We start from the raw sequence: 16,932 nt of genomic DNA, 5'->3' as shown, positions 1-16,932 counted from the left end.
TCTATATTACTATAGTACTATAAAATAAAGTAAATAGTAACTAAAAGATAAAAATACTATATATAAATATAAGTTAAAGAAAAAAAAATATAAAAAGTAACTACTATAAGTACTACTTCTTAATTATAATATATATATAACTATAGCTACTAATATAATTACTATTTTTTATATAAATACTTAGCTTACTTTTAATAGTAAATTACTACTACTTAGTATTTTTTTATAACTTTTAGCTTTTTTATAGTTTACTATTATAATTAAAAAAGTAGTAAAATTATAAGCTACTTATTACTAACTTATTATTATTTTTAAAAGTAGTACTTTTTTTAGAGCTTAGCTATATACTAAATAATTATATAATACTTAAAAGTATAGTTTTATTCTTAATAAGTATTAAAGTATATAAATATATATACTAAAAATACTAATATAAATATAAATATAGCTAATATTTATAAGTATAAACTAAGTAGCTAAGAACTTCTTAATTACTAAAAAAGTAGTAGTATTAAATTTTATTTAGTAACTTTAACTACTTAGTATTTAGCTTACTTAAGTAAAGTAAAATATTTTAAATAGTTAGTTTATAAATATAAACTAAAAGACGTAGATATTATAATAGGCTTAAGCTTTATCTAAGTCTTAGCTTAGTATATAGAGCAAGGCTTACTATAAGCTCTCTCTCTAAGAAATATAATATCTTTACTAACGCTTATTATAGCTACACTTTAAGGCTAGTCTATAATAGATATTAGCTATTCTAGTAAGTTATAAAATTATTATAAAGAATAAAAATAAAAATATATAAAGTAGTTATAGTAATAGCTAAGTAGCTATTATAAGTAATAGGTTATTTAGTTAATTATTTAGATTATTTAGGTTGTCTAGTGCTAGTACATTGAATGTAAAGTCTACCTGTGACGTGTTCTAGCTGTAATCTGTATCGTTCTCCTGGTGAGCGGAATTTCTGCTGCTTCAGCGCAGGCCATTGAGCGCACTTATTGGTACGCCAACATTCGCCCCAGCATGAGTTATTTAATGCCCCTGCCTCAAGATAAAGAAGATTCGGTTTGCCAATAAGCGAGGCTGTTTAGCGACGATCAATATCCAGCCAAGCTCATGTGAGCCTGGGACATGTTACACGACTGACTCCCCTGTAAGATGGCTTACAGTGCGTACAAGTACGGTGCGCGCCTCAGCGGCCAGCATCCAGACTCAGAAATGTCATACTAGCAAAGTCATGTCAGCCATAGTTGCCGCTACGTGTCCTCTCTGCACAGGCATCCTTCTAGAAGAGGAAATTTACTATGCTCTCGAAAACTTGAGCAGCATGACCTTATCAGACTGTAAGGGCTGCCACTTCTTCCTCCTGGTTGCTCGAAGATACGGAATCAAGATAGCCTTCAAAGCAAAGACGGATGTATTCTTGCGACGACGTTCTGGTGACGGAAACTACATCGACGTGGTTTATGTTCGAGTGGGAGACCCCTTTTCGTCCGTTGTAGGAACACATAAGCTAAGGCTTTGTGCGGCTTTTGGTATGTGCATGATGCAATGTCAACCACACGTATTCTAATCTTCACCGTGTTCAGGGTTCGAAATACCGTTCTGGGCCGACTTCGAGGGTCTAGATGACAGGTACTTGGCCCGCCGTATAGCGTCGCAAGCAGACAGCGCAGAGCGCTTCGATGTCGCAAAGAGCTGGCTTGAACGTTGCACCCGATCGCATGGTACAGCATGCGCCCTTCCAGCGACCGTGGATCTCCCGACACGCCTGGTTCATATTCCACGCGACGATCCCAGTCAGTTAAAGCTGTGCCTGACACGAGGGATGCAAGGGCTATACGTTGCCCTGAGCTATTCGTGGGGTAAAGGGAATACCCTCAAGACCACGGTCGATTCCATCAATAGATTGAGATCCGGCTTTCGAACAGCAGATTTACCAAAGACTCTACAGGATGCTGTTGCCATTGTACACAAGATGGACCTCGAGTGGATCTGGATCGACCAATTGTGTATTCTCCAAGGCAGCATCGATGACTGGAGTCTTGAATCATCTCGTATGGCTGAAATCTATAGCAAATCAGCTTTCACTATTTGTGCAGACGCATCCAGTAGTACAGAAGATGGTATATTCTACAACTCATCCAGTATTACAGGAGATGGTATATTCTTCAACCGCACAGTCCTACAGTCACCCCTTTTCGGCCCTGACTTCGCGATGTGCCTTCAAACTACCTGTTCACCTTGGGAAGACATGACTGAACATCCGCTTTATTCTCGCGGATGGGCTTTCCAGGAACGAGTTCTTTCCGCACGTAACTTACATTTCTTTCGAAGCCAGATTGCTTGGGAGTGTAACACAACACTTTATCTGGAACAAGACAGGGGAAGACACAGCACCCAGATCGGTCATTTCGCTAAGCACACATTTACCAATTTCTACCATCAACAAGGAAATATTGACCCTAATCCCACGGAATCGGACATCATTGACAAGATTGGAGCCTGGAACAAAGTTTTACAAGAGATGGCTGTCCGTCGACTTACACATGAGACAGATAAGCTTCCCTCTATCTCCGGTTTGGCATCAGCACTAGAGGCACCTGGGATGGGTGAATACTTAGCCGGAGTCTGGGCAAGCAACCCCTTTCTTTCCATGGCTTGGTTTACGCGTGGCGCGCAGAGACAGCCAGAAGTCTACCTGAGCCCATCATGGGGCTGCAGATGGACAAGTGGTCAAATAGTGTGGTATTACGACACATGGCGTCGAAGCGATCGTATATCTGCTGAGAGTTTATCTGAGTGGGTGTCATGGAATAGCCGATACGGGCCACGCTTCGAACATCACAATATCATTCCCATGAATGAGGATCGGAAAGGCAGGGTACAAGAAGGTAGCAGCTTAACCATGGTCGGGCATTGCCGCTCAATATACGTGGCAAACCTTCCAGACTCGGACTTCGACCACAACGTCTGGGATGTGATAGAAGCCATCGGAAAGTGGAACGAGCCAGGACACCGTGTATTTATGGACTCGAGGACAGGGTCCTGCGACGATGTGTGTTCCTTTGCGGCAGACTTCCCGGGTGTCGATCAACAATACGATCGCGAGAATGTCAGGGAGTACTTATGTGTTCAGATTGTGCGGGAGCGGAAAGAAAGAGAGAAGAACCCAAAGATCATAGGCTTGGTCCTTGAAAAAGTGAAAGACTCCGACGAAGAAGCTTTTCGACGTGTCGGGCTCACCGACTTTGACGTGGCCGATGGCGCATGGGTGCGAAAGACTTTGAAGTTGCTATAACTGGCAAAATGGACTGCGTTACGTCGGTACCACAAGGAAAACAAGGGTTGAAGAGGATTGGGGAAACGGTCAGCCTGATGGGGTGAGTGACGAGACCAAGTCCCTGCGTAAGGCATGCACTTGATGTCTCGCAACAGCTGTGCAGCGGCGCAGCAGTGGCGAAATCGCAACTCCCTTTTTCCGATTGGGCTGCATTGATGATAACGATGACGCCTCGGTCTTTAGCGGAAAGTCTAGGCAGAATGCGGCCTTCACGTGAGCCTTGGCTGCATGTCAGCATTAGTCTCGCATGTAAAGTCTGCAAATCACCCGGCAGGTGGGAAGAACCTTGCGCTCCTTGTCAAACGTTCCAATGCGCGAAACGCAACTCCACAGTTGAGGCCCTTCCTCTGGTCCCGAACTTATCACACACACGATCAGCGACGCCGTTGGCAATATACATAGCCAGGCTCGTGAGCACTTGGCTAGCTTTTGGGCCTCGTAAACTGTGTTCAAACGACCAAGCGACAGTCCGCCACAATGGTCACGAATACAGAATGGGGTCAATTGTCGGGACACATCAGGAGCGGGAATATTGCAGCGTTAGAAGCCTTGTTCGAACATCACGGTGTCGACCCAAATATACAGAACCACGGAGGCTCCTCTCTATTACACAGAGCTGTACACCATGGTTCCAAAACGGTTATCGAAATGTTGCTGGAGAGAAAGGAAGTCAATGTCAATACACGCAATGTAAGAGGTCGGACTCCATTGTGGGAGGCTGCGAGGTTGGGCTCCAAGGTTGTCGTTGAAATTTTCCTAGAAAACGACAGAGTGGAACTAGACGCAAGAGACAGGTACGGCCAGACACCACTAGCTGTTGCCGTGATGGAGCATGGTTGCGTCTCAAAATCCAGGATTGTAAAGTGGCACGAGATCGTCGTAGAATTGCTGCTTGCTAGTGGCAGGGTCAATCCCGACGCGAGAGATAAATTCGGTCTCACACCTCTAGCTTGGGCTTCGCGAAGCAGCCGTTCAGTCAGAATTGCCAAGATGCTACTCAACACTGGCAGAGTGGATGCGAACTGCAAAGATAAGCTTGGTATTACACCTCTTATGTGGACCGTCACATCCCGCAATGACGAAGTGAAGGAACTGCTGCTCAACAGTGGTAGGCTTGACGAGGGTTTGGAAACAGACATAGGCTCTAGTAACGTCAATCCTCCATATATCACTCACTGGATGCAATCATGCGACGCTCAGCACGGAGAGCATTGTAAGCCAGCATGCCTCGAGCACAGATTACCCCAACAACTGCCACATTGGGTTATCGACATCAGTCGGGAGTGCTTAGTTCCGGGAAATACTGTATCCCGTTACGTTGCCTTGAGCTACGTCTGGTCTCAAGGCTCTATTAAGACCCCAAATGACACGCGTCCAATCGACAGCATCTTGCTGAAGAAACGCAATTTATCGGATTTCCAAACACCTGGGTATCTGAAGAATGTACGGACTCGATTCCCAACTGCTGTCAAGGATGCTATACCATTAGTCCGCAGGCTTGGAGAGAATTACCTCTGGGTTGACTGTTTGTGCATCGTTCAAGACGACGAAAAGACACGTGAACAAGTTGATCACATGGGCGATATATACTCTGGGGCACATCTGACGGTTATAGCGGCGACCCCCTGGGGTAGCTTGGAAGGTCTTTCCAGTCCCTTTTACGAAACGAGAAGGAATGGAAAGGTGGAGGATCTTTACGACGATCTCTACGGATCCACGTGGGCATCCCGTGGCTGGACCTTTCAGGAGCAGATGCTCTCAAGAAGAGCTGTTGTATTCATCCATGATTGTATGTTCTGGGAGTGCCAACAGGCCGTTTGGAGCCCAGACGGATCAACACCGGAAACGACCGCAGCCGGAAGTGCTTCCTCCAAATCTCCACATTTTGAGAAGGCCAACCGTATGTTGACCAGCTGTTACCCCGACTTCGACTTATACACAGAGATGATCAGTCTTTACAACAAGCGCGTCTTCACATATCCGCAGGATGTTTTACCGGCGTTTTCTGGTGTTTTAACAACCCTTGGGAAAAACTTTCCTTCTGGATTTCAGTATGGTTTGCCTCGCGACCAACTAGACATTGCGCTCCTATGGCAACCCTTTCACAAGGCGGCTCGCAGGGAAAGAATCAATCAAGACTCAGGTACCCCAGCCCCAAAAGCGCAATTGCCCTCATGGTCATGGTGTGGTTGGACCTGCCCTGTCGACCCATATTTTCTTCGGACGCGATCTTCGAATTTCAACCAAGACGATCGCGCTTCTCAAAGCCCGATTTGGAGAACGCAAAAGCTCGTACAGTGGTACACGTTGCCCGAAGATATGCATTGCCAAGTACCAGCGGACAAGCCATTCATCTCCGTTGGCGGAGTATCCATGGGCAGGAAAGATGACATATCTTTGAGAATGTCGGCGACCCAACTTGGAGACAGCGATCTCTATGCCACAGGAAGTGTGGCGAGCGTTCAATCAGCGCGTCAAGAAACGGACTCTTCGCCTTTTCTTGGTCCCGTATCGCTTGGCGGAAGTCCGCGATACGTCCCCCAGCCTCACGATACTTGGCCTTTTCTTTCGTGTCAGACAACTTGTCTATGCTTACGCATCAAAAATGTTTATAGTTTCCCTGGTGCTACATTGCAGCTAGGGATGACGGCGAGGCCATCAATATTTCAACTCCCACCATTCGCGAATGCCCCATCGCAGGAGATTACTTGCAGCCTGGTTAGTCTCGAAAACCAAGCAGGAATCTCTGCTGGTACTCTTCGTCACATGAAGAAGGGTGGAGTCAAGCCAGGCGATACCGTTGATCTCATAGCCATATCTACAGGAACCATCGACTCTACCGGTGTTGAAGGTGATGAAGAGGATAAGCTGTATAGGCTGATGGAATCCGCATATGTTGACAACGGTCCGGCAGATGCAGAAAATTCTGGGTCTCTTCGTCACTACGAGTGTGTATACACCTCTGAGTATGAAGGTCAGTAGAACGAGCCTGCTTACATCCTGTGGGATGCCGAGCTAACAAATCCCTAGAAGTCAAGAAAGAGATGGAATTGTATGGCATAGAAGGCCCAGATGGACGAGAGTACCACTTCTACAATGTTCTATGGGTTGAGCGCAAGGAAGAAATAGCATATCGGTGTGCGGCAGGACGCGTACCGAAGACGATATGGGATGCGAGCTGTACGCCGCCAACAAAGATCATCCTTGGTTGATTACTGTTGATCAACAGATCAGACTGCATCTCTATTTAGCCTCTACATCCGCATCACTCTCTTGTATTTGTAATCAAGTCTCTAGTCGGGTAAGCGGCATCACATGCGCGGAAACTAATCAGCAAGCTTCGCGCTATGAGCATGCGTTCGCAGCTTCAAGAGCTACATACAGATGCAGTAATTTCTTCGACTGCGTTACTCGCGCATTGTTTGGGCGAATTGTAACGGTGTCCGTCTCGGACGAGAGTGCTGAACTGCCAAAGGCAACAATGTGATAACGCACAGTCAGTGCATGAGCATTAGAGATTAGACGGTTGAGGGTGCATGAAGGAAGCGACTAGAGATCAAACATGCGCCAAGCGTGCGTCTCCGGACGAATCTCAACGGTCTTTGGCCGGACGCGATCATGTTCCTATGTAGGAACAAAAGGTAAGTGGTAACCAGCTTGTATTGCCTGCTACTTAAGAAGGTCCATTACTGACCAAGCAGCCACTCAAACCAGTCCGTCTGTAGAGTAACCCTCAACATGGTCAAGATATTCGCGTAAGCCTTCCGTCCAAACTGTTCCAAAGAGACTTGCTAAACTTTGCGTCAATCATAAAGCGTCGGGGTTACTGGATGGGTTGGCAATGCAAGCGCTCGTGCAATTGCAGCTGCGCATCCCGAATACGAATGGATAGTCCTCCTCCGAGACAAGGCGAAAGAGGAGAGTGTGAAGCGCTTCCTGCCCCAAGGGACACAATTTGTGATCGGAGACTTTGACAGTCACGACATCATCTCCTCTGCGGCAGCTGCCGCAGACGTAGTCATAAATTGGGGCAGCAGTGACCATGAGCCGCTCACCAAATCCATCATCGATGGCATGAAGAAGAACAAATCCACCTGCTACCTCATCCACACCTCAGGCTGCGGTATACTCACCGGTGAAGTTGCCAGAAGCGGAATCTACGGCCAGGCTACCACCAAGATCTACGACGACTGGGACAATGCAAGCGACCTCCTCACGCTCCCTCCCGAAGCGCCACACATGAACATCGACACCATGATCCTAGCGCTTGACCGCGAAGCGCCGCATATCAAAACCATGATCGTCTGCCCACCGATCATATACGGCATGAGCCACGCCCAGGACACGCAGGAGCGTAGCGCAGCACGGCAATACGTCAACTCCATCCTAGATCGCGGAAAGGGCTTTGCAGTTGGCGACGGCAAGGCAATCGTCAACACGGTACACATCACCGATCTAGCAAGCTTCTTCGTCAAGGCTACGGAAGCAGCCGCACAGGGCGGTGGCGCGGCAACATGGGGAGGAGTGAACTCGTACTACTTTGTGGAAAGCGGCGAGATGGTCTGGGGCGAATTTGCGCAAGCTGTTAGCAAAGCGGCTTTTGAGAGGGGGCAGCTGGACACCCCGGATGTGGACTACCTCAGCGCAGAGGAGGCAATGGAGGTTGACCCGATTAGCAAGATTGGTTACGGCTCCAGTGCGAGGTCCAAGGCTGTTCGCGTTTACAAGACTCTCGATTGGAAGCCGCAGATGCTTGGGATCTATGAGGATTACCTTTCGAACTGGCGGTTCAAGGCGGGCGATCCGCACTTGTTTATGTAAGGTCGCAGGCGCAGATCGTGGGTTGCGCAAGCGACCCACACCTTCGGTAGAGCCATGGTTCGCTGCATCTCTAGACTGTGAGCAAAAAGAAGTACACAACAGTGATGCGCGCTATCTTCTTGAGCGATCTGAGTGCGCTTCTCACGATGTCGACGGCGATTCATAGATTTTGAGGGGGCAAAAAGAAGAGCAAAAACATACAACAGCGGGGATTCGCTAGTGGTCACCCACCTAACTACTAATCCGCCGGTATCATGCTTGTATATGGCTGAGCGGACGGGAAGCCTAATTTTCATGATCCTATGGTCGTATGTGGAAGTCTAGATGATTTGACTACCTATATTGGCGCTGTTGACGGTCGTCCATGTTCACGCGAGCGAAGCCGTGTGTGGTGGACGCTCGGATGCTTCTCGGTCATGCGTGGCGCTGTCGCGGTGGAACTCAGCTGGCCAACACAGCATAAGTAAACCATGGCATCGCCTAAGACCGGCAACAAAGATGTAGGATGTGTGTTGGAAGAGAGTAACCCGTGAATTGACTTGTCGGTGCCTGATTCCCCTGATGCACGCTCTGGCCACCAGCATCCGTCGCATCTGCGCTAGTGTGGGGGAAACACTAGTAGCTTGGCGCCCCTCAGCTTACCTGTGAACCTCGATGAACCTTCCACCTGGGCACGTCCGCAGGGAAAAGGCACACATCCCGAGGTCACTATCTACAACTTCAGGACGCTCAACATGCCACACGCAGCAGACTCAGACGATGCAAAGCTTACCGCCACCCATGTCGCCGTCCGAGAGGCACGCAGTCTAGCCAACAAAGCCACGCTTAGCCAATTGACTTCAATGGTGAGCCACGACCCTGCTGCAGATATAGCTGAAGTCTTGAAGCGAGAAGCAACAGCGTATCCTCGTCTAGTCAATGAGCTCTCCGTAGCGTTTAATTCGTCCCCAATTAATGAAACGCACAACAAAGATCACCAGCCTTCCGTTGCGACTGGGCTACTGGACCTGCCAGTGGATGGCACCGTCGAAGTCACTCACTCTTTGGACCAATCGGTTCTGGGTCTATTACATGCGATAGCCGAGTGCGACAAAGTTCTCAGCCATATACCCAAAGAAATGGCGGCAGCATTCAACCAGCTAATACGCGGCGGAAAGATCCTATTTCAGCTCCACGAAACCTTCGTCGTCGAGATCGGGCCGAGCCATGTAGTCAAAGTCGCCCTGTCTCTTGATCCTGATCACATCGATAATATACAATACGTTGCCACACATGTGCCGGAGCTCCCGATCCCCGACTGCCTAGGCGTTTTACGTAGTGACCAAAGGACTTATCTGTTCATGTCCCGAGCAACAGGCACTACACTGGAAAGTGTCTGGCCAGATCTCTCCGCTACACAGAAGACATCCGTACAGGAGCAGCTGAACTCTTTGTTCCAGCACCTTCGCACTCCTACCGCTGAGGACTCTGGGTCCGGTGTACGTCTAGGAAGTTTTACGTCGGGACTATGCAAAGACGTAAGGAGAATTAAACGAGTAAGCTCAGCACCACTACGCACCGAAGCGGAATTCAACGACTTCCTTCTCCAACACCCCAAGAAAACAGTAACGCCATGGGTTAAATTGCTTCGAAGCTCTATGAAGGACGATCATCGCATTGTAATGACTCATGGTGACTTGCACCCCCGAAACATCATGGTGACTCTAGATGATAGGCAGGCTATTCCAATACAGGGTGAGGTGATGCACACTGAACATAAGGTCGTTCGAGTGTCGGCTATCATCGACTGGGAGGCGGCAGGCTGGTATCCAGAGTCTTGGGAATTCGTCAAAGCCGTGAGCATGATCGGTCCTCGTGGCCCCTTAAGTGACTGGATCGACTTCCTACCCACCGATGCTATCGGATACTTCCCCATGGAATTCTCTATCGACCGTCTGCTCAACCAGTGGCTTGGATGATGAAGGGAATGGCATGCTCTAGAACGCATCGGATTAGGAGCAAGAGATAAGCGGACCCTTACACCTGCGTACATCTATAACGCACGAGCTTGGGGGCGGTAACAGGGGACCCGCAGCAAAACGGAGCGCGTGGGGAAACAACACCAACAATGAATGCGTAGCAGTCGCAAACATGGCGGGCGCGCAACGTGAGAAGTGTAAGGAAGTGATCCATGGATCAGAACGTCGATGCGCGCATCCCCCTGATGCACGCTCAGGCCACCAACATCCGCGCATCCGCGCTAGTGTGGGGGAAGCGAGATTCGGGTAAGAAGATGGGGCGGAATGCAGTTAGTAGACAGTTTCAAGCTCTTGCATCGAAACATGCTGCCTGCGCGAAGGATTGCTGCTGGGCCTTTTGGCCCCAAGAGTCAAGGCACCTATAACGCAACCCCGGCCGACTGATCTGGTCGCAACTTCCCAGCGCCAGCCGCACCACATTTTGTCGCAATTTGTTGTCGAGGAGCAAAGTTGCCATAGCTTACCTACAAGACTCAGACCGACTACACCAGATCTCATTGCCTTTTCCGTATCAGCACTCATGGCTCCGACGCTGAGAATTAGGGGCAATGCGCAAGCCTCGAAGACTGTTGCTAGTACTGGAGATAAGAGAAAACGAGGTGGAGCTTCAGCTACACATGCGGATCCGGCGCCAAAGAAACGGAAAGGGAAGAAGACAGCGGATACTCTACGAACGAGAGAAGTATCGCATCTCCAAGAACCTCAGACAGCGGATGCTGTTTCCGACAAACGAACAGCTTGCCAGAAAGCTGCTGAAGACGAGGCAAAAACCAAAGAGTTCCGCATCAAGTTCTATCCGGAATTCTACCCACCGCATCCAGGAGATGTCCCTGAAGAACATCAGATAAAGTTCAAGCATATTCAGCAACTGGGCAAGATGAGCTACGAGTCGTATGCGATACAACCTCGACCTGACACCATCGACAAGCCATGGGAGCTCGAGAACAAGAGGCGGGCTAAGCAGATGATCTACTGGGCTGTTCGATCGAGGGATGATTACCAGAACGAGGATAGCTGGAGAATGGAACTTGAGCCCTACGTCTTTAAACGGTTTAAGATCGAGGTTGGATGGTATGATACATCTGATCTACTTCATGTCTCGCACGCTGACCGAAAGTAGCCAAGGATGTCGGAGACGTCTGTGGGAATCTTGCATCCAGGTGGATCCGAAACACAGCAACAGTCGAACGATGTCGCTCGTAGAGCGTCAGAAACGTCGTTCAGGATGCTCGTGTGAGCCATTGGCAAAACAGCATAGCATGTGAGTCGATAGATTCACCAAGCAAGCGAATCACAGCTGATCATGTGATTAGTTTGAGTACAGGACTGACCGATATCTTCACTTATCGTATTGGCGAGCGAAGCCTCATCCAGAACGACCCGGAGAATCGTCATCGAATTAAGGAGCAGCCTGATCGAGTCTACGGACTAAGGACTACCGAAGCCATGGCGGAGAGTTTGCAGCAACTACACATTTCCCACTTGGGAGAGAACACTGCACTCAAATATCTGTCTAAGAGACTAACTATGAGCTGCAATCCAGACGGTGGTGACCAACCCTGCATATACCCTTTCCTAGCGATGGAAGCCAAGAGCCACAAAGGCGATGGCAATTGGAAAGACATCGAGACGCAAACAGCAATACCGATACGAAACCATCTGCACCTACAGCTGCAACTCCAAGATGACCCGGACAACAAGATGAAGGTACCTGGAGGCCCGCTATCTTGGTTTCTAGCGTACAGGGGAGAAGAATGGAAGGTATACGGATGTTACGTCACAAAGTCTAGTCCAGACAGTCTGCCTTCTTACGTAAGTTGATACATGGCTTTTCCAATGGGTTTACTAATATCTCGGCAGAAAGTCATCCTTCTATGGGAGGGGAGCATCACCCGCCACGATGCAGCGCTCCAATTGGTTCTCATCATGGACTACATCGTTGATTGGGCGCGTGATATCTACCGGCCCAACATCATTCGACAACTGAAGTCTGTAGTAGATAAAGGGCAGCAGTCTTCCTACACAGTCACCGCTGACCCCAACATCCTCTCAAGGACTGGTTACGCCAACTCTCGGATTGGCGATGGACCTTTCGCTGCCATTAGCAGAGCTGAAACCACTGAGGTGCTTGCGAAACCAGCCTTCGATGCAATAAACTCCACTATTGTGCCTTCTTTCGAACCCCTCTTTAAGAGCACTGGAAATCATATCGATATTAGGGTCTGGGACAGCGCCAAGTACGAGTCACGAGTACGAGGACTGTATATCACTGAAACCGATGATGATGCTAAGAAAAACTTCATGGGCGCGGGCTGGGAAAGATTGAGAACGGTTCATGCGAGCCGCTGTTGGTTCTTTCTATCAAGCGCCCAGGGACTCAAGATCATCGAACAGGCATGGACCGGCCTCCAAGACACCAAGGACGTCCAAGACACCACGGACGTCCAAGACACCACGGACGTCCAAAATCTTCAGCGGCCAAAGATCTTGGTTTCGCTTTATGTGCGATACCGCAAGGACAGTGACGGTGCACCTATTCGAGAATTGACGTATATCGCGCTCACTGAGTCAATCGCCCAGGGCTTGTGGAGACTGGAAGACGTATTAGCGCGGAAAGAGCTAGTTGTTGAAGCAGACGTACTTGACTTCAAGCTGCGTGAAGCCTGGGCTTCAAGCCCCGAGAGCTACTTTCGACGTTACGCCAGCGACCAGACCAACGTGCTTTGTGTCACCGCATCTGAACAAGAGAAACTGGATGGTCGTGTCGCCCTCAGCTTCCACAGCGACAGCGAAGTCACGCCATGGGCAAGACGTCTGGATACTTTCATCAAGCGCACTTGTGAGAATCCACGAGCGGTGCTTCACAAAGCTTACGCACCATGTTACCGATTCACAACGGCCTATCATTCGCTTTCGGTGAAGCCCTATTGTGTCTCAGACCCTACCCAAGACTGTGTTTTCATAAACACAGCAGCGATCGTAAACACGGCAGGGAAGCCCTCTGGAATATGCGCCTACGTCACGAATCCAGCATCTGAAGAGGTCGACGCTACATGGGTAATCCGACATCTCGTGCAGATGGTAATGGTCTTTTGGGACAGCAGACGACGAGAGGAAGCTCCAGGAACCACCTTTTATAAACAACGGCAAGAGAGAGAGAGAACCTTCCATAGGGGATTAAGAGATCCTGACAATGATATCCTACTCTGGATTGTGTCAGATCCTCAATGGGATCTGTACGCTGCGATCAAGCCTGCTTTGACAATGCCTGGTATGGACAAAGTCCACGAACGTCTGGCATGGTTCCGCAAAGTGTTGCTCAGACACAAATGTGGAAAAGGTACTTACAGAATGAATGCATACAAGAATGGCCGCAGAAACATTCAACGGGACTTTCAGCAAGCTTGCAAAAATTGCAACTTCAAGAGCTTGTCGCGATCTTACGTCCCCATATATCATTACTCCGACGAAGACTTCATGCCAGTATAGCTTTCTTAGATTAGTTTCAGATTGTTACATGTGTACCAATATATATCACTATACCTAATAGCTACTCAATCAAAACACACATATAAAGACCATTTGCAGCCGAATTTCGAAGGAAAAGCCAGCACCCATTACATTGGCTGCCTGGTCCACGCCTATGAGATGTCAGCCGTATCCATATTCACATCCTCAGCGCAGGCGACTACACACCTTGCAGCACAGTTAGAATAAGAGTGTACACCCTAGAATCCACCGACTAAGAGCGACGCAACCGCGGATAGGTAAGCGGTTGCCTGCTCACTGAAGCGTCAACCTTGGTACAACGTCAACGCTAACTCATATCAGCCAACACCAATACGTTGCAACAGCTTTTTCAAATTTCGCCCGCATAACTTGTAGACTACCGACTCGCTTTACCCTTTACTACTTCGACGACAACCACGGTGAGACCTTACCCTATCACTATACAAACAACAAGATAAGAACCCTTTTGCGCTGAACACCTTCCCGCCAACACCACAAACACGACTTCGCCATGCTATCGCAAATACGCACCCGCCTCCAATCATGGTGGCAACAAACACCTTTACCAGCAGCTGCCGCAACACCTAACTTCCAGAAGTGGCACATCTTTGACCAAGACCGGTGGGTTTCTTTTGCCAGCGACGAAGCCACTCAGCTTGGCATCAAACACCAGTGGGCGGGCTCATTCCGCCTCGTGAGCTGGAATGTGAACGCAGATGCACCGTTACCAAAGTCTCGTATGTCCGCACTACTGCAGGCTATCAAAACCACCGGAGCAGCAGACATTGTCTTGTTGCAAGAGGTATCACGGGAACAGCTTAAAGCACTGCTTGAAGATTCCTGGATACAGCAAAACTGGTACATCAGCGATGTTAACGCTTCGGCTTTCGGAACCCAGAAGTTCCTCAGCATCACATTGGTATCCAAGCCCTGGGTAGTCGCCGATGGCATCCAGTTAGGCGCTATGTGGAGGGTCGCGTTACCGAGTCGTTTTGGACGAGACGCGCTGTGTTGCGATCTGATCTTTAACTCTTCGCGCAAGCAAACGTCAGGCAAAGAGCCTACACGAGTTCGCCTGATCAACGTCCACTTGGATTCGCTGCCAATCAATCCGTCGATGAGGCCGCGTCAAGTCTCCATCTGCGCTTCATACCTCGGGGCTGCTGGTCGTGGGATCGTCGCCGGCGACTTCAATTGCATTCTTCCGGAAGATGACGAGCTTGTCAGTAACAACGGTCTTGCGGACGCGTGGGAAGAGCTTCATCCAAACGATCCCGGCCACACCTGGGGGTTGTACGGGGAACAGTCTTTCCCGCCAAACCGGTTGGACAAAGTCGCTCTGTTTAACCTCAACCCTTCAGCCATGCGCGTCCTGCAAACGAGCGAAATGGAATCCTACGGCGCGGAGACGTCGGCCGACGTAGCAGAAAAGGGGTCAAATGCGCATTTCAGCGATCATTTGGGTCTTTGGTGTGACATTAGCTGGGTAGAAGACCGACCGCGGCAGGAACGATGAGGCGACGTGACTAGATGCTAAGACGGTCGGAGCTGGCAATGTCGAATTCCCGCGACTTGATGGAAGCACTGTACATAGGAGAGTAGGACGACGTCTCATGCCCGTCGGCCGACGGTGGCCCTCCAACACCGCCGACGCCCGTGAAATTTCGGGGTCGGCCGCCCGACATGCGACACCACCGTCAGACCAAGAGCTCAACATTGCCCAGACAGGCAACACACGTCGAAAACCATCGAAACCCTTCGGCATTGCGGTGCGACAGGCCCGACAGCCATCGGGGCGCCGGATTTGATGACGATGCGATGCCCCGTCTTGTCTGCGACTAGAAAGACGGGGCGATTTCCTGGATGTTGCTTGGCGAGACCGGCGGGTTTTGGGAAGGGAGGACCGAGACCGAGATCGAGGGCGCGTTGGGGCAGGTTCGGCACGTGATGAGTGACGGGTGACACGGTCAGTGTCGGCATCGTATCGCCGCCTTGGATATCTTCAAGGCTGACTTCATTTCACGATGCTGAAGAACCTTGGAAGCTGGAAGACTGCGCGATGCCGACACCCCAGGCATTGTCGGTTATCGCACGCTAGCCGATAAGACCGCCGACTTCACCGAAGCAGGAGGCCTTTGATCGATGCCGCAACGAGCAACGATCTGGGTGTAGTCTTGCGAATATCAAACACGCGGGAGGGGATGAAGATCGCGTGAAAGTCTCTGTGAAGAAGTTCGGCTTGTATCTAGGTATGATCCTCAGTCGTCTTTGTTCCCGTCTTGGTCACACATCTTGGCACGTGATCATCAGAGACATTGCAATTGCGCCCTTCTCACTCAGCAGCTTTTCAAAATGCTGCACGATTGTCATACAATCTATCTTAGACAGCTTTGCAACCGCTATCTCGAGGCCGAAGGCCGTTACAGCTACTCGTTCCGGTCTGCCTTGTCCAATGAGAAGTGAAGCTGACCGATCCGGCTAGACTGAGGTCCCTGCATGCAGGTCAGGTCCCGCAGACGCAGGGTCCAACCGGTCGTCGGCGAGAAGGAAAGATGGAAAGTCTGGGGTCTCTTGACACACCTTTGCGCTCGCTATCGTCAGATGCTCTACTTGAGCTGTCAAACGACGCGATCTACTAGCCATAACATAGCCTACATCAGCTCCAAACTTCTATGGAGATATAGGGAGCAGGCCAGGAGCTGGAAACCACATCGATCTGACATGCTTGAACCTCCACCGCCTTCTCCACGCGACCTCAGAATAGCCGAACCTCGAGCATGGGCCATGGATCTATCCCCCGGCTCGGCTTCCCATCTTGGATGACACGAACGTGTGGTTGGTCGGATTGGTTGGAAAGCACCGCCTCGTCTTATCAGCTAATCCGGGGGACTGCCATGAAGCATATCGGCGTATCTGCAATGAGCCGTCGGCCCAAGCTCCTGGTAAGAGTCAGAAGTGATGAGCATAAAGACGCGGTGATGTCCTTCGAGAGCTCTTATGACCTATCTTATTTTGAATGAAAACTGTTTTGGACACCATCGGCGTGGACTTGAAGTAAAACATATCAAGAAGGAACGAGCACATCTCCAAGACTTCCAATTGCGGTTTCTTTTTCGGGAGTAACACACCAAAAGGTGAGTACCAAGTAAACGATAGATCTTGCATACAGCTCCGTTGGAGCCACGACTACAATGCAGGGTCTAGAATCCACACTCCATGTCCCGCGGAAGCACA

The 16,932-nt window shown here is 49.5% G+C and overlaps 3 protein-coding genes across 3 annotated transcripts; all 3 read left to right on the top strand.

The window, feature by feature from the left end:
- Positions 1–7,087: 7,087 nt before the first annotated feature.
- Positions 7,088–8,170, top strand: J4E78_009673 (uncharacterized protein; the record flags this gene model as incomplete). The annotated part of the gene is made up of 2 exons (XM_049370262.1): positions 7,088–7,104; positions 7,165–8,170. 2 exons carry the CDS (start codon positions 7,088–7,090, stop codon positions 8,168–8,170), a joined length of 1,023 nt encoding a protein of 340 aa, XP_049218009.1.
- A 470-nt stretch (positions 8,171–8,640) lies between these two features.
- J4E78_009672 (uncharacterized protein) lies at positions 8,641–10,128 on the top strand (the record flags this gene model as incomplete). Its single annotated transcript, XM_049370261.1, has 2 exons — positions 8,641–8,699; positions 8,793–10,128. 2 exons carry the CDS (start codon positions 8,641–8,643, stop codon positions 10,126–10,128), a joined length of 1,395 nt encoding a protein of 464 aa, XP_049218008.1.
- A 580-nt stretch (positions 10,129–10,708) lies between these two features.
- Positions 10,709–15,214, top strand: J4E78_009671 (uncharacterized protein; the record flags this gene model as incomplete). Its single annotated transcript, XM_049370260.1, has 4 exons — positions 10,709–11,259; positions 11,502–12,000; positions 12,049–13,528; positions 14,268–15,214. The coding sequence occupies 4 exons, from the start codon at positions 10,709–10,711 to the stop codon at positions 15,212–15,214; spliced, it is 3,477 nt and encodes a 1,158-aa protein (XP_049218007.1).
- Between the last annotated feature and the right edge of the window lie 1,718 nt (positions 15,215–16,932).

Source organism: Alternaria triticimaculans (genome assembly GCF_023758025.1).
Source record: "Alternaria triticimaculans strain BMP 0046 chromosome Unknown scaffold_22, whole genome shotgun sequence".
Taxonomy (NCBI): Eukaryota; Fungi; Ascomycota; class Dothideomycetes; order Pleosporales; family Pleosporaceae; genus Alternaria; species Alternaria triticimaculans.
Note: the sequence above shows the minus strand (reverse complement) of the source record. Positions and strands in the feature narration are given on the sequence as shown.